The following is a 22,487-nucleotide window of genomic DNA, read 5'->3' on the forward strand; positions in this document are numbered from 1 at the left end:
CCTTCCAATAGATCTTTATCCCTGTATTAGGAATAGTGCATACTCCGGTCCTATCTACCGCTAATCATATCGGTTAGGCGGTCTTTTGTTCTGCCCGCTTAAATCCAACCTCTCCATCTCACTCCACCTCCACGGCTTTTAGTTTTTGCTTTGTTCCTGTTGCCTGTCTCCATTCTCTAAAATATTGTCCTTGTGCACAGTCTCTCATCATGAATGGACCTGGGTCTGTTGAGTCGCAGTGGCTTACGCAACTGGCTGCCATGCGGCAGGCCATTGCAGAGCTAAAGCTTCCCAAAGACCCCGCCAAAGACCAGGTTGGCTATGGCAGTGACTTGGATCTAGATCTTGACGACGACTATTCTTCGCCCGGTACAGTCGACGATATCTGGGATGTTATCAGCTCCGACGACGAGTCTATTGCTGATTTCGACGAATCCGATGGTTTCGCTTCTCCCTCAGCGTCGTCTTACGATCAGTTTTGGCTAGAGCAGAAATGCCAGAGCCTAACCTCTCAAAAGCCCGGGCTGAGTGCCAATGAGCTAGCCCAACAGATCACAGCTGCGCTAGCGACCGACAGCGGAGATGACGAATTGCAAATGTCCCTGGCCGAGATCGTTGGATTCGATGACCTGGACTTCGTGATAGAGCTGATCGCACACCGGACGGAAATCCTTAGGAGCGGTCACTCTGGTCCAGAGGCGCAAACGGACGGTCTTTTCTCAGGAAGGTTACAGACAAGGGCAGAACGGGAACAGGCACTGCGGCGGCAGGACTTTGAACACAAAAATGCCCCATTGATGCCGGCGCAAACGAGACAGGAGCCACAGTATCCCCATGTTTTCAAGTCGCATGACAATAGGAACGTGCTTTCATTTAGCGGAAAAAAATACGGGCTGCCCCTTGGTAGCAAGCAAATAGATGAGCAGAAATACACCGAGGTGGAGGTTCCAGCATCCAGGGTAGGCACTTTGGGAACCACGCAAAAGCTGGTGCAGATATCTTCCTTGGACGGTCTATGTCAAGGCACCTTCAAAGGTTACAAAACATTGAACCGGATGCAAAGTTTACTGTATGAGGTTGCTTACAAAACAAGCGAAAACATGCTTATTTGTGCTCCAACTGGTGCTGGTAAGACGGATGCCGCGATGCTGACGATTCTCAATGCCGTTGGCAAGAATACTATTCCAAACCCTGTTGAACAACCGGAGGCAACGGAGTTTGCCGTTCAGGTGGATGACTTCAAGATTGTTTATGTGGCTCCGATGAAAGCGCTGGCTGCTGAAGTCACTGAGAAGCTTGGGAAGCGACTGGCCTGGCTCGGAATTCAGGTCCGTGAACTGACTGGTGACATGCAACTCACAAAGCGCGAAATCGTAGAAACCCAAATCATTGTTACTACCCCTGAGAAATGGGACGTGGTAACACGGAAGAGCACTGGAGACACTGAGCTTGTACAGAAAGTACGGTTGCTGATCATCGATGAGGTTCATATGCTTCACGACGAGCGTGGTGCCGTCATCGAATCCTTGGTAGCCCGTACCCAGCGTCAGGTCGAGAGTACGCAATCACTCATCCGTATCGTTGGTCTTTCTGCCACTCTGCCCAACTATCTCGATGTCGCCGATTTCCTCAAGGTGAATAAGATGGCTGGTCTATTCTACTTTGACAGTTCGTTCCGGCCTGTTCCTCTTGAGCAACACTTCATTGGTGTTAAAGGAAAGCCTGGCTCCAAAGAATCTCGAGAAAACATCGATGTTGTATCTTACGAGAAAGTGCGTGATATGCTTGAAAGAGGACATCAGGTCATGGTCTTTGTGCATTCGCGGAAAGATACGGTTCTAACTGCTCGAATGTTGAAGCAAATGGCTGCTGATGAGGGCTGTGAGAATCTTTTCAGCTGCCAGGATCATGAAAATTACTCAAATGGGCTCAAGGATATGAAACATGCTCGTGCTCGTGAGTTGCGGGATCTTTTTGCCAGTGGCTTTGGAACTCATCATGCTGGAATGAGCCGGAGCGACCGTAATTTGATGGAACGTATGTTCTCTGAAGGCCTGATTAAAGTTCTTTGCTGTACCGCTACACTGGCATGGGGTGTCAACCTTCCTGCTGCAGCAGTTATCATTAAGGGAACACAGCTATACAATCCCCAGGAGGGAAAGTTCGTCGATCTTGGCATCCTCGATGTTCTTCAGATCTTCGGTCGTGCTGGTCGTCCCCAATTCCAAGATACGGGTATTGGCTTTATCTGTACCACGTATAATAAACTGCACCATTATCTTTCTGCGGTGACATCTCAACAGCCGATTGAGTCTCGTTTCTCCAGCCGACTTGTAGACAATCTAAATGCCGAGATTTCTCTTGGCACGGTCACCTCCGTCCCGGAAGCTGTACAGTGGCTAGGATATTCTTACCTCTTTGTGCGCATGAAGCGCGAGCCTCGGAACTATGGCATTGAGTGGGCTGAAATACGTGACGATCCTATGTTGGTCCAAAGACGTCGCCAGTTGATCATTCAGGCTGCCCTCGTATTGCAAAAGAGTCAAATGATCATCTTCAATGAACGGACAGAGGAACTTCGAGCGAAGGATGTTGGCCGTATTGCAAGCCAGTACTACGTCCTACAAACCAGCATTGAGATTTTCAACGAATTGATGCGTGCCGAGGCAGGAGAAGCAGACGTGCTGAAAATGATTAGTATGAGTGGTGAATTCGACAATATCCAGTCGAGAGAAAACGAGTCAAAGGAGTTGAACAGACTAAGGGAAGAGGCCGTCCAGACAGAGATAGAGGGTGGAAACGATTCTCCTCATGCAAAGACCAATATTCTGCTACAGTCCTATATCTCGCGTGCTAAGGTTGAAGATTTCGCATTGGTATCGGACACCGGCTATGTTGCACAAAATGCAGCGCGTATATGCCGCGCTTTATTTATGATTGCGTTGAACCGACGTTGGGGTTACCAATGCCAGGTTCTGCTGTCTATGTGCAAGTCCATTGAAAAACAAATATGGCCCTTCGATCACCCATTCCATCAGTTTGATCTTCCCCAGCCCATCCTAAGAAATTTGGATGAAAGGCTGCCCAGCTCCTCTATCGAATCGATGAGGGACATGGATGTTTCAGAGATTGGACAACTGGTTCACAACCAGAAAATGGGCAAGACTCTAGCAAAATTATTAGACAATTTCCCTACACTCAGCGTGGAGGCTGAAATTGCACCTCTAAACCGCGACGTCCTGCGCATCCGCCTATCCCTCTATCCCGAGTATACTTGGAATGACAGGCATCATGGAGCTTCAGAATCGTACTGGATCTGGGTAGAAAACTCGGAAACTTCCGAAATCTACCATCATGAGTATTTCATCCTCAGCCGGAAGAAGCTTCATGACGAGCACGAGCTCAACTTCACCATCCCACTTTCGGACCCATTACCAAGTCAAATTTACGTTCGTGCCATATCAGATCGTTGGTTAGGTGCGGAAACGGTAACTCCAGTCTCATTCCAACATCTTATTCGTCCCGACACAGAGAGCGTTTATACAGACCTTCTCAACCTCCAACCACTGCCTATTTCTGCCCTCAAAAATCCTATTCTCGAAGAACTCTATGGACAGCGGTTCCAGTTCTTCAACCCGATGCAAACACAAATTTTCCACCTTCTCTATCACACTCCTGCCAACGTCCTCCTAGGCTCTCCTACTGGAAGTGGAAAGACGGTAGCTGCAGAGTTGGCTATGTGGTGGGCTTTTAGGGAAAAGCCTGGATCAAAGGTCGTGTATATCGCACCAATGAAAGCCCTCGTCCGCGAGCGAGTCCACGACTGGAAAAAGCGCCTCACGGGACCTATGGGTCTGAAGTTGGTCGAGTTGACTGGTGACAATACTCCGGACACGCGGACCATTCGAGATGCAGACATCATTATCACAACCCCTGAGAAATGGGACGGTATCTCTCGTAGTTGGCAGACTAGAGATTACGTTCGTAAGGTCAGCTTGGTGATCATTGATGAAATCCACTTGCTAGGCGGTGACCGCGGCCCTATTCTTGAGATCATTGTATCTCGAATGAATTACATTGCTTCACAGTCCAAGGGATCCGTTCGGCTGATGGGTATGTCTACTGCTTGCGCCAATGCCACCGATTTGGCGAATTGGTTGGGTGTGAAAGAAGGACTGTACAACTTCCGGCACTCTGTGCGTCCTGTCCCCCTCGAGATTTACATTGATGGTTTCCCTGAGCAACGTGGATTCTGTCCACTCATGCAGTCCATGAATCGACCAACTTTTTTGGCTATCAAAAACCACTCTCCAGAAAAGCCCGTGATTGTTTTCGTCGCTTCTCGTAGGCAGACTCGTCTAACTGCCAAGGATCTGATCAATTATTGTGGAATGGAAGATAATCCTCGTCGATTCGTTCGCATGTCGGAAGATGATTTAGAGTTGAATCTCGCGCGAGTCAAAGATGATGCATTGCGGGAGGCGCTCAGCTTCGGTATCGGTCTGCATCATGCCGGTTTGGTGGAATCTGATCGTCAGCTAGCCGAGGAGCTTTTCGCAAACAACAAGATACAGATTCTTGTCGCGACCAGTACTCTCGCATGGGGTGTTAACCTTCCAGCACATCTTGTAGTTGTCAAAGGAACCCAGTTCTTTGATGCAAAGATCGAGGGATATAGGGACATGGACTTAACTGACGTTCTGCAAATGCTGGGTCGTGCAGGTCGTCCGCAGTTCGACTCGTCAGGTATTGCTCGCATTTTCACTCAAGACTCGAAGAAAGCCTTCTACAAGCATTTTTTGCACACTGGGTTCCCGGTAGAATCCACTTTGCACAAAGTCCTCGATAACCACTTGGGAGCCGAAGTTTCTGCAGGAACAATTACAACAAAACAAGATGCACTGGACTACCTGACTTGGACATTTTTCTTCCGGAGACTGCATAAGAACCCTTCGTACTACGGCTTGGAGATCTCGGCTGAGGAGCACAACACTATTGCCGCTCAGACTATAGCCCAAGATTTCATGATTGATCTGGTCGATAAGTCGCTCGGTGAGCTAGCAGCGTCGTCATGTATTGTGCTTGATTCTGCAACAGGTGAGGTCGACCCGACACCATTTGGCAAGGTCATGAGCTACTACTATTTGTCACACAAGACTATTCGGTACCTCATGGCACATGCAAAGCCGAACCCTACATTCCATGATGTCTTGAGCTGGATGTGTTCCGCGACAGAATTCGACGAGTTGCCCGTACGACATAACGAAGATCTCATTAATGCAGAGTTGGCTCAAAATTTGCCACTATCTGTTGAATCGATGGGAGACCTACCAATGTGGGATCCCCACGTGAAAGCGTTCTTATTGCTTCAAGCCTACATGTCGCGAATTGATCTTCCGATTTCCGATTATGTCGGAGATCAGACGTCTGTTCTAGATCAGGGCATCCGTATTCTGCAGGCTTCGATCGATGTCATGGCCGAACTAGGTTACCTACATGCTTGCCAAATGCTCATGTCCCTGCTTCAATGCATTAAGTCAGCCAGGTGGCCTGAAGATATCCCACTGTCGATTCTACCAGGCGTTGGTGTCAGCGCCAAGGCACCCTTCCTTCCGGCTTCCCTCGCTGCATTCTCATCTCTACCTACGGCTGCCGTGTCAACTCTCCCCAAGAAACTACAGCTTTCTCCTCCTCAGGCCGCCCAATTCACCAAAGCTGCCTCCTATCTACCGAATCTATCGGTATCAGTCTCCAAGGTCTCGGCAACTGGTATTAGTGTATCCTTGACTAGACGCAACCCCGCAATGGACTCGGAATACAGAATCTACGCACCTCGATTCCCCAAGCCACAAACCGAAGGCTTCTTCTTGATAGTCTGCAGCGCAGCCTCAGACGGTAAAGATGGAGAACTACTTGCTCTGAAGAGAATCTCCTGGCCTCCCGTCGAGAAGCAGCGCAACCGCGGCAAGAACAATGCCGGATCGAGCAAGCCTGGAGAGAAGAATAATCATAGAGGCGGACCTCCTCTCACAATCCGGTCGTCTGTCAAATTCCCAGACACGGCAGCTAAGAATGGCATCAAGGTCAAGGTCATCAGCGATTCGTATCCTGGCATGGAATGGACTATGCCAACTGTGGAAGTGGATATGGCTCCTGAAAAACAGGTCGTGCCTGAGTCGGCCAATTACCCAGAGAAGAGTTGAATGATGTTCTATACATAGAAATAGAGATTTATATAGAAATCTATGAAACAATTCAATTGGTTGATCTAAGTAAGGTACATGAACAAATGGGAGTATATAAAATGCACGGAATGGATGAACCTAACCGAAGAAGAAAATTTATAACACCTAATCATCGACCACTACTCCTGTCCTTTTTAAAGATAATCCAAGCTCTCATGAGAAGAAATGCAAAAGATCCGGCTCTCGCTTTCGGCGCCGCCAAAAAAAAAAAAAAAAGAAGTCATGAAGTTAGAAAAGAAAGAATGAACGCGAGGCTGTGCTCAAAGGGGTGAATGGAAACGCAAATCGCCGTCCATGACGCAACGAATATGCATAGTATAAGTCAAAAGAGGAAAGAAAAATAAAATAAAAACCCATCAGTCGCAATGCTGGTTTTGAAGGCAATCAGAGAAAAATAGAAGAGAGTCGCGAAAATAGGCAAACGAAAGACCAAGCCAAGTCGCTCTCAGGCACCAGATGCAACACGATCTCAAACAAAGAGAGATAAAACTAGCATGTATCAATCCCAAGTAACATCATACACTTTCGATACGAGCATCCTGAGAATTGCCGTGTCGATGACCGTACTGCCCATTCACCATCTGAGGAGTTCTAGCCCTGGGAGTGAGGCGATCAGGCCGCCGTCCCACCGGTACCAAGACTTGCTTTCTCTTTGAGACGGAGACGGATCTTGCGATGGAGATCTCGATGGTCGGGAGGGGATCAGCTGGCTCCCGTTCTTGTTCCTCGTGATCCTGTTCGGTTTCTGACTCTGGTTCCTCGTCCGGGGTGGGGTCTGTGGGCTCATGCTCATGTGTCGTCTTGTCGTCTTCTTCGACTTTAGTTTCGTTAGTGAGAGGCATGCGGATGGTTTCTGCTGGTGAAACGGTAGATTTACTACTATCTGAGGGAGACAACGGAGAGAATCTTTGCTGAACGGCGGCAAGAGGTGAGAGGATCGGAGACGATGCCGTCGACTCACTGTTCTTAGGCTCGGGCGATAGTTCCTGGGTGTTGAGCGAAAGCGCTGGGGTCAATTTCTGCGGTTTTGTTTCGTCTGCAGATGGTTTTCGCTTGCTGATCATCTCCCATTCAGGCTCGCCTTTGGGGTCGACGTAGGTTTGGACTGGCTTGAGCTTTTGCAGAATGAATTTTTCGTCGTCTGAGTTGATGGTTGTGCTTGAAATGAACGAGGATACTGAGTCTTGAGGTTTGTGGGAGCTTATTGTGTCACTGCGGACCATGAGGAGAATGTGATCTTGTTCATTGGACAAGTCTTCCTGGCGCGACTCGGCTCTGGATACTTGGTTTCGGGGTAGGGGACTGGGGCCCCGTGGGAGGTTCTGAGTACCTAGCATCTTGGAAGCTTTGCTCTTCTGTGTTGCCGGAAATAGTGAGAGTCTGGGGGAGTTGGAGCGTGTTGGCGAGGTGGCCCTTCGTCGGGGCGGAAGCAAGTCTGGTGGTGGGGGTGATGTCTGATGTGGGTTTAGTATCTTATATGTGATGTATATCGGGGGAGATGTTGAATGATTTACCTCGGTGCTGGTAACGCTAATGTTTTCTAGGGTTTTGCTGCGTCTGTTCAACGGGGAAGGTTCGTTTTTGTTGAGTAGCGCGCTGAACATCACGCTGTATCGTTCCATCTCAACACTTGGGATATCGACCTGCAGCAGAGGTCCCGATTTCGACACCGCACACTGTTGTCTATCTTGAGCTGACACCTGTGCGACACTGGCATTTTGGTGCTTCTCTTCTGCTTTGACCTCTGGCTCAAGACACGGCCATACCTCCGTATCCATGACATGGTTGGATTTCGCCTCGCGACTCTGATAATCAATGGAATGCGAAGAACCCTGCGCAAGAGGCGCCTGACTACCCTGAACCTGAACCTGATAAAAAGGCTGACTCGCGCCCGACGCAACAGCATTCTTCGCCTTGAACAATCCGCCGATTTTCCTCCACTTGCTCGGCTTCCGCTGTATCTGCGGGGCTGCTTTGGGGCGTCCGCGCGCAGACTCCATCGCTTTCTCCTGCATCTGCGCAAAAGTGTTCTGTGGGTCCACCAAACGGGGACTACCTAGAGCGATCCCGATCATGTTTTCATCCGAGCCATTTTCGCTGAGTGTCGGCGATTGTATCGCTTCAGCTGGAGGCACTGCTATCCCAAAATCGAATCCAGGCTCGGGTATTTCTACCTTCCTGTCCTGCTGGTGTCCGTCTGAGGTCCGGGGGCGCTGGGAGTCCCGACGAGCCTGCTGGATCGGTCGATGGTGCGTTGTGCTACCATTTTTCAGGGCCTTGAGGTTGTTTCGTGGTAATGCATCTGTATGCTTGAGGATGGGTTTGGAGATGTCTGGTTCCCGCGGGGCACGGGGTTTCCCCAGAAAAAGACCTCTGGCCATTTGCGCGATTTGCGGGTCAGCGATGCTGGAATTTAATGATAGTAGGAGCTGATGGATTCAGACAAAGAATTGAATTCAAATAAAGAAACTAAACGAGTGATAGTGTGAAGGTAAGCTGACATGAGACTCGATCTCAGCATCGGAAACGAAGATAATGATAACAACAATAAAAGGAACGGACAGCCTTCCAGAAGGCCCTAAATGGTGAAACAGCACACGAGAAAAAGAAAGAGTCAGTCAGTCCATGATAAAAGGAAAAGGAGGGTTCAAGGATGACGAGGATTTGGACGCAGTGGAGATTGTCGCAGAGTTATGGATCGATCTAATCAGACACGGGCTGGCCAAGTGTCGCAATTTAATTTCCAGTAGATTGAACGAAGCGAGATCTTCTCAAACAAACCAACGAACGTCTCAGACCGACGCTGTGCCTGTTGATCAAGCGCCGGGGCGCTTGAGTCAAAACTGTCACAAAGAGGTCCCTCAGCCCCTCCATTGGACAACGGATGGGAGGAACGTGGACGGTCTGGTCTTCATGGCCTTCATGGACTGGTAGCGGTGGATGGAGTCCCTCATTCCACCGTACCCTATCACGATGCTTATTTGAAAAGTTGCAAATGAGCGTTGATGCTGCGAAATTAAGGGAGGGCATCGTAAGTGACCCACTCAGGTGGCTTTTTACCCTAGATCAGTCTAGTGGAGGTTGCACGATTGGACCTTCATCTCCCGTGCCCTAACTGCCAGATTAGCGTCAAAGCGTCGGCGGAGACTTTCCTTTGCGTTATAGCCTCACTGGGTATGGACTCCGTCATGCAAACAGTAATGAGTGGATATCCCGATTCAAATTGTACACGGTAAAGATCTTGGTTGAAGACACTGGGAAAGAAAAGGGGAATGCTCACCAGTAACATGATTTCCATTATCACCATATTAGTAGAAAGCAAACCAAAAATAGCTGTACAGGACAGCCAGCAGAGGCAAGAAAAAAGCAAAAACATTTGAGACGAGCCCAACCGCCGACCTCCCGATCACCTGTTAGATGTTTATGAAGGTGAACTTCTTAATAGGATACTTCTCTACATATTTTTCTTTATAGAACCTTTAGTCCTGCCACATATCAGCAATTGCGGGGATAGCTCAGTTGGGAGAGCGTTAGACTGAAGTTTACTTCGATCAGATAGACCCATCTGGGTTATCTAAAGGTCGCCGGTTCGATCCCGGCTCACCGCAAACATTTTTGCATCTCTATGCACTTCAGATTTTTTGTGCCTCATAGATATCTCCTAACCTTAAAGCTTCAATTATATCTGCAAATTGCTCTGTAAGTGCAAGCAGAAACAGGAATACAGATGCTCCCACGTAGAAAAAAAAGAAAAAGAGAAAAAAAATACCCCAAATAGTGCACACCAAAGAGATAAGAGATTTGCACAATGTGCCCGATTGGCCTATGTCCTGAGTTTGGTCCGGCGTCTATATTTTTCCTTCTTTCTCTTTCATTTTGCCACCTGCGGCTAAAGCTAGTCTCCCACTTTCGCCATTTACTCTTTAATTAGGGACGTTCCTTTCCCAGCCTCTCTGCATTTGAGGGCATAATCCTACAATTTTGTAGGGTACAGTATATTGCTCTTTTCCCTTGCTTTTGCCCCTTATATCATCCTAGTCTATCACGCTTCTGCTGGCTCCAATAGCTGTCATGTATAGCTCCAACTCCGTGGTCAGGAGCCCTTCGTCTGTGAAATTCATTGTAACTGAAGAAAAATTTTCAAATTTTCGAAGTGCGCCTTTGTAGTCCGTACTACAGAATAGAAAAACAACAAAAAGCCCTTATAGCTCAGTCGTACGAGCGCGCCACTCGTAGCCTCAGGCATCCAGATTACGTCTAGAGCCTAGGTGTTGAGGTATGGTGAGGTCCGCGGTTCAATCCCGCGTGAGGGCAACCTTTTTTTACTTTTCCAACTTTACTACTTGTCAAGTAGTTCCTCCATATCCTCAAATTCGACAGTCCTAGTATTGCATCATTAATCTTTAGAGGGTTGAAGGGAGGGACCATGGTTCGGCACCTTCCCTTCTAGTTGCAGCTCTCTCACATGTACTATCAATATCTCACCTCACGCCCCCCATGAGGGCAACAAACCATTACTTCAATGATTCACGATATGATTAGATCTAGGCAATTGCATTTCTGCATCGGAAACGATAAAATATATATTAAGAATTACTCGACCCTACTTGCCAATGGCAACGAACAATCTATCGCCGATATCACCTAAGCCAGGAACAATCATGCCTCGTTCATTGCATTTCTCGTCCACCGCCCCTGTCCAGAACTCGACTCCCTCAGGCCAAGAGTCTACAGCCCGACGAATACCCGTCTCGGAGCCCAGTACACTGAGCATTACCACTCGCTTCACTCCCCACTCACGCAGAAGGTGAATCGCCGCTTCAGCCGTGGCACCTGTGGCGACGATGGGGTCAAGAAGAATAGCTGTGTCTGCGGCGGCGGTGTTGGAGTCAGAGCCATCCTGGCGTTGGTAGGGGAGGTTATTGTAGTATTCGACGGGCTGAAGGGTGAACTTCTCGCGGAAGAGACCCAAATGGTAGATAGGGACCGGGCCTGGGAGCAGGTTGTTGATTGCTAAATTGTTGTGCATATGGTGAGAATTGGGACCTCTCAGAGCGAATTGGACAACGTACCCTCAGTCATGCCCAATCCAGATCGAAGAATGGGTACCATTGCGACATTGGCGGGTTCAATATCTTGGGTATCATATTCGATACCTAACGGGGTTTGATCCTGGAAAGTGGATCAATCTCGTCGATCCGATACGATCAGGGATGATCAATCCTTACCGTTCCCCGCTTTGTAGCTTTCAATACCGTTGAGAAGGCCTCCACGCCTAGAATGGTCGTGATCTCATGGACAAGGCTCCTTGTTTCGCGGGTAGAAGTTTTATGGGACCGTAACTGGGATATCTTGGCTTGTAGGCACGGGTGAGATGAGATATGGACGTTCGGGGGAAGAGACATCGTGGCTGAGGTAATTTGGAGTATCGTATGGTTCTAGAGGTCGTAGGAAAATAGAGAGATAAGAAAATGAAAGCTTGTGAGGGGGGAGAGAAGCAAGAAATATATACACATCAGAGAAGTGAGGGGTCGGGGTGTGTCGTGTCACCTGCTCAGGTACTGTACGGTATGTATGTACATGTACCTTGATGTCAGCGTCCCTTTCTTCTTCTCCGCTCAGATTTCCAAGTCAATCTCTCTCTTGTCATTCCTTCTCTCCCTTCAAATTCCTGTCTTCTTTATCTCCACCTCTTTAGCCCCTCTCATTGTCGTTTATCGGGAACTGATAAGCTATCAACAATCACTTATCAGCTGTCTATCAACAACTAAATGATTGTTTATCCACTAAGATACCCACCATACTGCCATGACCCACTCTCTCCGTCCAATCTTGACTTTTCACAGCTCCTCATTTCCCTTCCCAGCTCTACCTTTCGCTATAGAAATTATGTGAATCATATCGCGCATTGTCATTCGACATGCAATCCACAAGCCCCATACCTGCCAACGACACCGAACAGCTGCCTGAAACCCAAGCGCCACCTCCCACTACCGAGGAAGCTTCGCAGCGCCAAGCCTGGTCATCCGAAGGATATGGGCTGCCTCCCACCAGTGACAAGCCTCCTTACGGCCCCGTTGAACCAACGCCCTCACGAAGGGAACCTGTCGCAAGACCTCTCTCCAAACATGCTACGCACCTTTTCACGCTTTCATACTTGATATTCTTCGCCATTTTCGGCACTTTGGCGCGTCTTGGCCTCCAAGCCCTGACCATCTACCCGGGAGCGCCCGTGGTAACGGGCGTTCTCTGGGCCAACGTAGGAGGATCGCTACTAATGGGCTTCTTCCTCGAAGACAAGAACCTCTTCCGCGAAGAATGGGGTGACGTGAACCAAAACAACAGCAATGGCACGGGGACCGACCCAAGCGCCGAATCGAAACGCCACAAGTCTGTTAAAAAGACAATCCCATTGTACATCGGCCTAACAACCGGATTCTGCGGCTGCTTCACCTCCTTCTCGAGCTTCATCCGTGACATCTTCCTCGCGCTATCCAATGACCTGTCGGACCCCTCAACCCCCAATGGCGGATACAGCTTCATGGCCCTGGTAGCCGTCATCCTGACCACAGTCGCGCTCAGTCTCGGCGCGCTCATCTTCGGCGCCCATCTCGCCCTCGCCCTCGATCCCTTAATCCCCTCGTTCCCCTTCCGCTTCACGCGTCGATTCATAGACCCGCTCTTCATCATCCTCGGCTGGGGATGCTGGCTGGGCGCCGTCTTCCTCGCAATATGGCCTCCGGATCGTCATGACAATGGACCAGAGTTCTGGCGTGGTCGCGCAGTGTTCGCAGTGGTTTTCGCGCCGCTTGGCTGCTTCCTGCGTTACTATGTTTCTTTAGTGTTGAATACCCGACTCCCCGCCTTCCCGCTGGGTACGTTCGCTGTGAACATCTTCGGAACCATCATCCTCGCTATGTGCTATGACTTGCAGCATGTCGATGGTATCGGGGCCTCCTCGCTTGGCTCTGGGGCTAGTTCGTCGATTCTCACGAGCTGCCAGGTGCTCGCCGGTGTTATGGATGGGTTCTGTGGCTCAGCAACCACAATTAGTACGTGGGTAGCTGAACTAAATGGGCTCAGTCGTCGACGACATGCCTATTTCTACGGGATTGTCAGTATCGGGGTTGCGTTGGGATTTTTTGTAATCATTACGGGCTCCTTGAGGTGGACGAAGGGGTTCGTGGAACCCGTTTGTGAGTGATATGCTAGACATATGTATTCTATAGCTTATTAGAGATGTATAGGTAGATAAGAACTTATAATTAGTTAATGACATAACAAATGCTACAAGCTAGTGTTACTGTTACTATTGGCTTATTGTTGGACGTGTACTACTATTACTATGTACTGTGTGATAGAACAATTGAACTCCCCGCTCAAACAAAAATTGTATTTCGTGCTAGAATTACTTATAGTACAGGGTACTACAACACAAAACCATGTGCAAGCAAACGAGAAATAATACCAAATAAACATTGTGAAGATAAAGATGAACAATGAACAATCTTCAAGAACGGAATATCAAGGTATGCAAAACAGTCGCGTCAAAACAAAACAAAAACGTCAAAAATATGAGGGGGGTGAGATAGAACGCAAACATTAACAGCGGGGACGGCATAGACACATAAACTCAGAACGAATCTAACTCACATACATTAAGGCAAAAACTCAAACGGAGGTAAAAATAGTAGACCAAAGTATATGAGAACGAGTGACTTGAAGAGAAGCTTTAAAATGGTAAGATGAATATATAACGGACAAGGTATCAAATGATCAGGGGACAAATCGACTGGCAAATTGACCAAACACGCTGATGCGTAGAAGAGAAGCACTAAGGATTAAGAGTGTAATGATGAGTATCAAGAAAACAACAACTCCACCGAGTGCTAAAGTGAAGAACACACAGGACCAGCCGGGTGTCGAGATGTTGCCTTGGGAAACTGCCCGTGAAAACAAGAAAATGACCACACCGGACTCCTGTGAGCTCTTGTAAAAACCAACAGGAAAGACCATAAACGACGCAAGGAAAGACGTAACAAACGATTAAGCGACGAACAAACATCAGTCAGGAGACACCAGCAAGAAGCATTATGCGGCGGTTCAGTATCATAGCATTCCATAACCGGAAATCAAACTTCGCCGCCCACCTTCTTGCTCCTCCATCCCGACCCTAAAAATCCGAGATTCCGCCAGTGTCCAAATGCCCAGGAAACGAGAGAAAGAAAAAGCGAAAACGTTCAATGATGAATGGGACCCGAGTCAGAGCGAGAAACACGAGAAGTGGAACTCCGCCCCGAGGGCCAAAAAGAGCATAATAGCGATTTGAAAAATAGTTGATTATAGTGTAGAACTCCGAAGCCGACGTACTCATCGCCTAGTACGCCGTGCCTACACTAGCAAGTGTCTTCGTTGGCATTGGGTGGATAGGTTGGTCCTTGCCGACGCGCAATGAGTCTTCGTAGCCAACCAAGGCCTGCGAGTGAAGCTTGAACGATTCGCCCATGAGCTTGGTAATTCTGAGACGTTGTCAGTAACTGGATTTTACGACATTGCGAGTTAGAGATTGAAACTTACCCCCATACTACCACTCCGTCTAGGATGTTACCCCATACACGGGCCACAGTGGAGCTGAGTTTACCAAAGGCATCGACGGCGTCATCATCGAACAAATTCCGCACCTTGTTGTAGATGGCCATTTCAGCCTCAGTCGCTGGCTCCTCGTCATGTTCCAGGCGATAGAGCCAGAGACTCAAGATGACCATCAGATCCAAGCCACAGAGCGGATGCTCAACACTCCAGTTGGTGGCAGATGTCTTCGCTACCCAGTTAATTCCTTGGATGGCAGCAATTTCGATGCATTCGAAGCAGGACTGAATAACCTTGTTCATCTCCTGGGAGCGCTTCACCTTCTCACGAGCAACTGTCATTGCAGCGGCCACTTCGTAAGACGAATGATACCGCAAGGCCTCTTGGATCGACTTGAGGTCGACCTCTAACCGAGCGCGCGTGTTGCGATAAACAGCCATAGAGTTGAAGATCAATGGATGGCCCTTCTGAGGAGTGCTAATAGGCACCACGATCGTCTCTGGCTCACAAACCTCAAGAGAGTTCTCCCATGTTTCGAGTGCGAGACGGAGCTTGTATTCGGTCACAACATCTTGCAGAGCCTCGAAGCTACGCTTGTGGTTCCAGACCTGCAAGAACAGAGCGTTGATCAAGACACGAGTCGCAAAAGCGCTGTAACGAACTTGTTCACCTTGGAAGAGGCAGTCGTGGGCCTCACGCACTGTGAGGGTGGTGGTCGAAGCCAGGCTACGGCGCCATGCTTCATCATCCGTGACATCAAGGTTCCACAGCGATTCTGACGATGGAAGCTCTAGGTTATCGAATTCATCGAAGCTCATTGCGGGAGTGTGGTTGAAAGTCAGCGTGAGCATGCCAAAAAAGATGTAGACGGCATAGTAGGTTCGACGGCATGACTCGTCCTCAATCCACTCTTCCCTGGTGGGCTTGGCTCCCTCGCGAGCTTCGGTACGAAGCTTCAGTTGATAGCGGTTACCAGCGACCATGTTAGCGAGCAAGCTCTTGATGGAGCATGTCCATTCAAGGCCTTTCGGATCACCGCTCCAACTCTCAAAGATCATGTTCAGCAGGCTGCTTTGCATAGCCCACAACGGGCATTTTCTCGAATCGAAGTTGTCCTTGTGTTGCAGGAATTGCGTAACCAGCATCTTCGAGCCAACATGGAGCATGAATGCGTGCTGGCGCTCAAACGTGTACAGAGCACCAATAGAGAGTACGGCTAACAACAGTGGAGGCGAGGTGTTTGTAGGCTTGAAAGACTCCTGGTGCAAGAAGGGCAAATGATGGTGATACAAGTTGAAATACGTCGACAGATACTTGTTCAATGCGGCCGTCGATGGAAGCTGGAAGCTATCGGGAAGCGATCCAAGGGCGTCGGCATTCCTGATACGTTCTACGATCATATTCCGCTCAATTTCATTTGCGATCTGAGGAGCCTTGGGCAGTGTCAGTGCTTGGCTGGGTCCAGGAGACTTCCGGTAGTTCACCGGGCTGACAGGGCCTGTCATCGAGGGATATGGTGACAAGGCGTTGGGAGTGGAATTTCCAGACACTGGTAACGAGTTGACAAGCGAGTGAAGCGAAGGTGCAAGCGCATCACCAACCGGTCCATGCCGATCCATGCTCGACGATAGTGTACGCGAGTCTGAGCCACTGTCTTGGGACATAAAGTGTTTCGTATCAACGGGAGAGACTAGGGTGTCCCAAGGCATTTGGGGCAACGTCGCGTTGCCCGATAAATAGGATACAGATGGTTCTAGTAGCGGACCGCGTCCGGGGGAGAAAGAGCGATCCGATTCAGCACGATCATTAACCTGACTGGTAGCGGCGGCTGCGGCCTTATGTTGGAAATCTGTCATCAACATGGCTGCAGTTTCAAGATCGACCATACCATCACTGCTTGCCTCAATTTGCTCCAACGTAGCAGGATCAATTGTAATTGAAGGCTTGGGGGGTGCAGGTGCAGGGGAGGACTTCTGAACACCTGCGCCGCCACGTCGGCGGCCCTCGGAAACAAGTGGGATCCCACCATCCTTGGCGTGAACAGTACGGTCATGGCGAAGGAGGAGGTCTCGGCGAACAAAGGTACTCCGACATTTTAGGCACTTGAAGGGCCTCTCTTTTGTGTCTGTTCGAGCAACACGTCAGCATTGTCCGCCATATCTGAATAATACCATCTATCCACCATGCAAGACTGAAAATCGCGTCCGGAAACCAAATCACGTATGCGACCAAGCCCCGCATGGTATCAACAGTCTAGAAGACCTAATTGTGATCGTGTGAAAAGCTGTGTCACTTACGGGAACGTTCATGTCTGCTGCGGTGTTCACTTCTGCTAAAAGCGCGATTGCAAAACTGGCACTTGTATTTCTTCTCTGGTGCGGATGTCTTTTTGGCCGGCGAGTTGCTGGCCGTGTTCGATGCGGATGGAGCCATTTCTTAGAGACGGTGCAGCGAAAGGCGGACCACAGATCTTCTCAGCAAAACAACGACGGCGAGAAAGATTGCGATATCGTCCCTTTTGTGACTTCACACCGGTTCTGAAAGCGAGATAATGACAAGAAGTCTGTGGGTTGTCTGATCATTCCTTGGGCGGGAAAAATACTGAAGCACACGATGACATCGGACGGGGGTCCAGCCACAGGCGGACCGAGGGGGAGGAAAACGAAGCCGTGGCTTTACGAGCCAGGAGGGGGAAACGGAATCAAAGGAATCGCAAACAATAAACAGGTTGATCGTAAGAGTATGTAGAAAAGAAAAGAAGAGAAAAAGAAGAGGGGGGGAGGGTGGAAGAGGAGAGAAGAGGGAAAGTGGTAAGAAAAAAAGAGAAGAAAAGAAGAAGAGGAGGGGGAAATATGGATGGATGAGGAGAAAGTGAGTTTAGGGAAGTTCTGGTTGAAGGGGAAGGGGAGCGAGGGGGTGGGTATTGAGAAGCGAGTGTGAGAAAAGTCGCGCCAGGACGTGGGCACAAGCCGATGGCAGATTCGGGGCGATCGCTGAATCGCGACAGTGAGGCGGTCGTGTCCAGTGTCGGTGTTGGCGATTTGGGCGGCGAGAAAGCGCAACAACAAGGAAAGTGGGAGCAGAGGCACTGACCAGGAAAAGAGGGGCTTCCGGGCGGGACTCACGGAGGGGGAACAAGCGAACAGACTGTCTCCGGAATCTCCACGCACTGGGTCCCTTAACACCACCGCCGATTCCTCCGAGGGCCAATCAGCACCCTTGTCGCCCCTTCTGACTAACTGGATAACGAAGCTAAACGCAACCTGGTTAGTACATGTCCTTCCGTACTCCGTCCCATACGACTAAATACAGCTTGCATACGGGCCAAAGTATACATCCAAACAAAGCACATCAACCAGCCCACTGCAGCCCACATGGACTGCTGTAAGTTCAAACCCGTCAACCCGGGTCAACCGGGGGGTCTAGAAAGACTTACTCATTCCGCCGTTTTGTTAGTCCTCAGAGTTTCTCCCATTTTCTTTTTTGAATGTGAGGGACCATCTAACATATCCACTTTTGCACTACCTATGTACACTGACTCCATTTTCCACACAACACAACAACGCATTGGGCCCCAAAAAGCTCAAGTCGAAAAATAAAATAAAAATCATATACCGCCATCTTCAGCAAGATCTGATTATCATTTTCCACAACCTATCCTATAAATACTATTTTATTCTGCTCATGCATGGCATTGGGCAGCACCGACATGACATTCATCAGAGCATCCCACGGAATGAATCGGTCATTCCTTACTCATTGGGAGGTTTAAGCATCGCCTTGTCTAAGGAGACAAAGTGTGTACTATCTACGTGGATGCAAGAGGGTTTTCTACTTGTATGTACTCCGGAGTTAATATTATGAGACACCACGAAATGATCACTACAAAGCATAATTTTAATCCTTCACCTGCTCATCCCTGTTATAAGGGAAGCAATAGGGTCTCTCACTCACTTACGGAGTATACTACCGTTCCTTCTCTTATATTAAAAGTCGGAAGCCCCGTAGTATCCAACCTACGGAGTACTTCTTCCTACGTAGCCCTAGGAAACTTTGCTCGATTGAGGATAGTCCACTCTGTAGGAGTAGTGTATGATTACGATTTCTATCGATATTATTTCATTGTGGGGTTGGGCCTGGCATGAGCCCAGCTTTATCTGGTATGGTATGTAACTCTGTTCGATGGGTTCCATCGGCAGGTACGTAGTGCCGTATACCAATACAAGACAGGTTAGTTAGTCGGTTCAGAAGTCCCTCCGCGATACAAGGTACTGGGGCTTTTCTCAGGTAAAGGTCGTTTGTCGTATCTCGGTAGTAAATGATCCCTATCATTTATGCTATCTGACAGCGCAGAACCACAACTCTGGTACACAAAACCGCTGCGGGGCTATGAATATCAAGTGGCTTTCTTTTATGATCTATTTAACCTATACAAAGAAACATGGTACTTATGGAGTGGCAATTGATGATAATTCTAATCTTGCAGCTTATATGTCGACAGGGTAGGAAGTAATAATATCGGTCGGCTTAAAAGATAGGCCTACTGCTCAGTCAATCACACGCACCTATGGATAGCCCCTCCAAATGGTCTTTAATTTTTTTTTCTTTTTTTTTTTATTCATTTATTTATTTTATTTTATTTTATTTTACTTTTTATTGTACTTGCTCTCTCGGATTATGACCATTCTCAGCCCCTCGTCAGCGGCCCCCCCCCTTGCCCCTCCAACAAGGATCGAACAGCTTCAAATGCCACGGAACTGTGCGCTTGCCGACCTGATTTGTGTGTTCCCTCCTTTCATTTCCACCAGCGAGATTCTTTGCACCCAGACTCTTTTTGAATATCTATTTTATTATTATTTTATTCTTGTCTAGACCCTCATTCCATATTATCATTCTTCACCTCATGTATCAACTTGTTTTCTTCATTTTTTTATTAATAATTGCAGATCATTTCCGGTGTCTTGAATTTTTATTTTATTTTTTAATAATAAAAAAAACATATTTTTTCCTCCCCCAGGAAAAGGGTATCTTTGCGATTAATTAAAATTTGGGAGGGGAACCTTTGACAATATGGGAACCCCTCTCTTAAACCCGCCACCGGACTTATCCTGTTAACAGCCCCTCGGTCCCCTCTTGTCCCTCTTCCCTTCTCTGGCACTGGAAAATACCCCCCCTCGAATCCACCGATTGATCAACCCCTCCTTCGTTCCCTTGCCAGGAAGCTGCACTGGTAATCCTACGTAATAATCCCCAGTTATTTGGTAATTCGCGAATCGGTCGCCTATCACCGAGGTTGCTTCTGCTCACCACCCAATCAACGCGTGACAGAAGAAACCGGATTGCCTAAAACGCACCCTCTAAACTTGAACCTGGTGGATCTTCGACCTTGAGCTCGGCCCTTGGTTCCAGACTCCCTCACCTCGAGATGTCGGCATGACGAAGGAACTAATCTTAAACGTGAGAGCGGAGTACGGAGTATAGTCCAGTGATAGTAAGTCTGGAGAAGCGATCAAGCTGTGTTTTCTTACCGACCAGATTATACCACTTTTCATGTTTCTTGAGAGGTCATCATTGCCAAGTCAGAGATCTTATGTGTACAGAAGTAGGCTTGGCTGATCAGCCACCCGTCATCACACAGCAATAGGAGAATATTGAACGATGTGATATCTCCAGGCGGACTGACAGATCATCAGCCACTCTACGGGAGATTGGACGATATACGAATAAATCTTCATTTATAAAAATAAATTTTCTGTATAGTGTTTGCCAATATTGATATTTATTTATTTTTATTTTATTTTTTTTTTTTTTTACCATGAAGTTTTGTGGTTCAACGTTTCTAGAAAAAAGAAAATAAAATAAAAATTCCCCGTGAAGAATAGAGGGACAGAGGGCAGTGTCGAAGGATGTTTGCCTCTGTTCTTGGCCCCTCCAGCTCCAGGTCAGCTGCTCAGGAGAGTGGACAACCCAAGGCGCTGCAAGCTTCGCCTGTGCACATTCCCAGCACAGGGCCCGAACAACAGCTCCCTCTGCCCGTAAGTCAGTCTTTACTTGAGACAGTCAGTCAGGCTACATAATAAATGTAACCAATATTATCCAGCTGCACCGCCTGGACTTGAAACAACGGGCAGTGTCTTTGTTTTCCAGGAGACGGTACGTCAGGTGCGGTCGAGTTTCCTTTTGCGCCTGCAGGACTACATCATCAGATACAGTTTTGTTGCTGTTTTTGGAATTCCAACATCCAAGCAGACGGTGCATTCTGAATACCTGATCGCATCTGCATCAGTGGCATGGGGGGGATCTGTACTGGATCAGGACATAGTTTAGTTTTAGTTTCGGGTTAGTTGGCTTCGGTCAGTTGTGGCTGCCTGCAGGCCAGCAATCGCAATCGCGCCTAATCCCAGCCTCACTCGGAGACGCGCCTTCGTTCCGCGTGCCCCCAAGAGAGCTCCACCGTCGATGGGACAGATTACAGGGTACATCCCTCTCGTTTCCAGGTCAGATGAGTCGTTGCTGGTGTCATCGTCACTAATTCGGCATCTGTGTGCTTGTTCATCCCCCTTTTTTTAAAGTTTCTTAGGCTATACAAGCTAGAGTCATGACGGTAACTGGCTTTATGGCCATAGTCTGCCTGAACTATCAAATCCAATACACTTTTGAATGGATTTATTATTCATTTCATTGTTTAGCGAAGACAGTTCCGTAGAGATATAGTACAAAAAATCAATCCAAAAAGACTCCGTAAAATCCCGGCATGCCAGTGGGGCCTTCAATACTGAAGGGGGTTGGGAACCCGAGGAGCCCGTCAGACACGGTTAGTTACTAGGGTAACGCACATGACTTCAGAAGTACCACAAGGACGGTGTACCTTACGCGAAAACGTCACTGTCACTTCTGTGTTCACACAGATTGTACACTTTACGAAAACACCACCTTCTTTCCTGAGAGTGGCCTTCGGCGCGTAGAATAGATTTACCCCTCAACGGGCCTGACCTTGTCGCAGGCTCCACGACCTGGCATCACCGCTATCCCACCTACTTCTGATACTCGACAATCAGCACCCACCGCGGTCTTTAGATGCAGGACCCATATATCCACTCTCCACCTTACTGATAACTAAGCCGTTAGTTTGTCACTAAGACTAGTTATATATGTACGTACTTTTTTCTTGCCTTCACCGCTTTAATCTGCCAGCGTTGTTGAAGGGAGAGAGCGGTGAGCCGGCAAGCTTACTCTTTTGAGGAAGAGCTTTGCGCCGCGGGTCAGACAAAAGAACCTATTATTCGGCCTTCTCTGATGCGCCCAGCCTCTTAAATTCCTTCGAGGTTGAGGACTTCGTCGAAACTCTACCCTGGCAACTGGCGGGATATCTCTTTCTCGCTGACTCTCTCTCTATTCGATCCACTTCCCGGTCATGCAGCGGTCCGACCCAGAAACGCCCAGGATACGGAGTTGATGACCATAGGTTCCTGTTGGTGGATAACTAAGTTTTGTGTCGAGGATATGGCGGCTTTCTCGAACACTGTCGGTATTGATTGATGAATATCGCATGCTTTGTTGTACAGATCCAATTGTGGCCTCAGGATAAGAGAGAGACCCGATGTTGAAGGACCTGCGGACTCCGTCCCATCACTATCGATCTAGGCTCGCGCA

The 22,487-nt window shown here is 48.5% G+C and overlaps 7 protein-coding genes and 2 non-coding genes across 9 annotated transcripts; 6 read left to right on the plus strand and 3 right to left on the minus strand.

The window, feature by feature from the left end:
* Positions 1 to 209: 209 nt before the first annotated feature.
* On the plus strand, positions 210 to 6,203 carry F9C07_10433 (putative DEAD/DEAH box helicase; the record flags this gene model as incomplete). The annotated part of the gene is made up of 1 exon (XM_071507418.1): positions 210 to 6,203. One exon carries the CDS (start codon positions 210 to 212, stop codon positions 6,201 to 6,203), a length of 5,994 nt encoding a protein of 1,997 aa, XP_071366663.1.
* Positions 6,204 to 6,760: 557 nt separating this feature from the next.
* F9C07_10432 (uncharacterized protein) lies at positions 6,761 to 8,626 on the minus strand (the record flags this gene model as incomplete). The annotated part of the gene is made up of 2 exons (XM_071507417.1): positions 6,761 to 7,699; positions 7,760 to 8,626. The coding sequence occupies 2 exons, from the start codon at positions 8,624 to 8,626 to the stop codon at positions 6,761 to 6,763; spliced, it is 1,806 nt and encodes a 601-aa protein (XP_071366664.1).
* Positions 8,627 to 9,749: 1,123 nt separating this feature from the next.
* F9C07_t153 lies at positions 9,750 to 9,853 on the plus strand. Its single transcript has one exon. It is a non-coding gene; the product is annotated as a tRNA-Phe (tRNA).
* Positions 9,854 to 10,443: 590 nt separating this feature from the next.
* F9C07_t154 lies at positions 10,444 to 10,559 on the plus strand. Its single transcript has one exon. It is a non-coding gene; the product is annotated as a tRNA-Thr (tRNA).
* Positions 10,560 to 10,778: 219 nt separating this feature from the next.
* On the minus strand, positions 10,779 to 11,874 carry F9C07_2283950 (uracil phosphoribosyltransferase-domain-containing protein). The gene is made up of 3 exons (XM_041292315.2): positions 11,474 to 11,874; positions 11,318 to 11,417; positions 10,779 to 11,258 (listed from the first exon to the last, which is right to left on the minus strand). The coding sequence occupies exons 1-3, from the start codon at positions 11,648 to 11,650 to the stop codon at positions 10,849 to 10,851; spliced, it is 687 nt and encodes a 228-aa protein (XP_041146729.1). The 5' UTR covers positions 11,651 to 11,874; the 3' UTR covers positions 10,779 to 10,848.
* Positions 11,875 to 12,165: 291 nt separating this feature from the next.
* F9C07_10430 (putative chromosome condensation protein) lies at positions 12,166 to 13,449 on the plus strand (the record flags this gene model as incomplete). Its single annotated transcript, XM_041286065.1, has 1 exon — positions 12,166 to 13,449. The coding sequence occupies one exon, from the start codon at positions 12,166 to 12,168 to the stop codon at positions 13,447 to 13,449; it is 1,284 nt and encodes a 427-aa protein (XP_041146730.1).
* Positions 13,450 to 14,622: 1,173 nt separating this feature from the next.
* On the minus strand, positions 14,623 to 17,267 carry F9C07_10429 (putative C2H2 finger domain protein; the record flags this gene model as incomplete). Its single annotated transcript, XM_041292316.1, has 3 exons — positions 14,623 to 14,764; positions 14,823 to 16,959; positions 17,132 to 17,267. The coding sequence occupies 3 exons, from the start codon at positions 17,265 to 17,267 to the stop codon at positions 14,623 to 14,625; spliced, it is 2,415 nt and encodes an 804-aa protein (XP_041146731.1).
* A 1,729-nt stretch (positions 17,268 to 18,996) lies between these two features.
* Positions 18,997 to 19,706, plus strand: F9C07_10428 (uncharacterized protein; the record flags this gene model as incomplete). The annotated part of the gene is made up of 3 exons (XM_071507416.1): positions 18,997 to 19,033; positions 19,183 to 19,336; positions 19,526 to 19,706. The coding sequence occupies 3 exons, from the start codon at positions 18,997 to 18,999 to the stop codon at positions 19,704 to 19,706; spliced, it is 372 nt and encodes a 123-aa protein (XP_071366665.1).
* Positions 19,707 to 20,740: 1,034 nt separating this feature from the next.
* On the plus strand, positions 20,741 to 21,340 carry F9C07_10427 (uncharacterized protein; the record flags this gene model as incomplete). The annotated part of the gene is made up of 3 exons (XM_071507415.1): positions 20,741 to 20,869; positions 20,935 to 20,987; positions 21,310 to 21,340. The coding sequence occupies 3 exons, from the start codon at positions 20,741 to 20,743 to the stop codon at positions 21,338 to 21,340; spliced, it is 213 nt and encodes a 70-aa protein (XP_071366666.1).
* Between the last annotated feature and the right edge of the window lie 1,147 nt (positions 21,341 to 22,487).

Source organism: Aspergillus flavus, chromosome 4 (genome assembly GCF_009017415.1).
Source record: "Aspergillus flavus chromosome 4, complete sequence".
Lineage (NCBI taxonomy): Eukaryota > Fungi > Ascomycota > Eurotiomycetes > Eurotiales > Aspergillaceae > Aspergillus > Aspergillus flavus.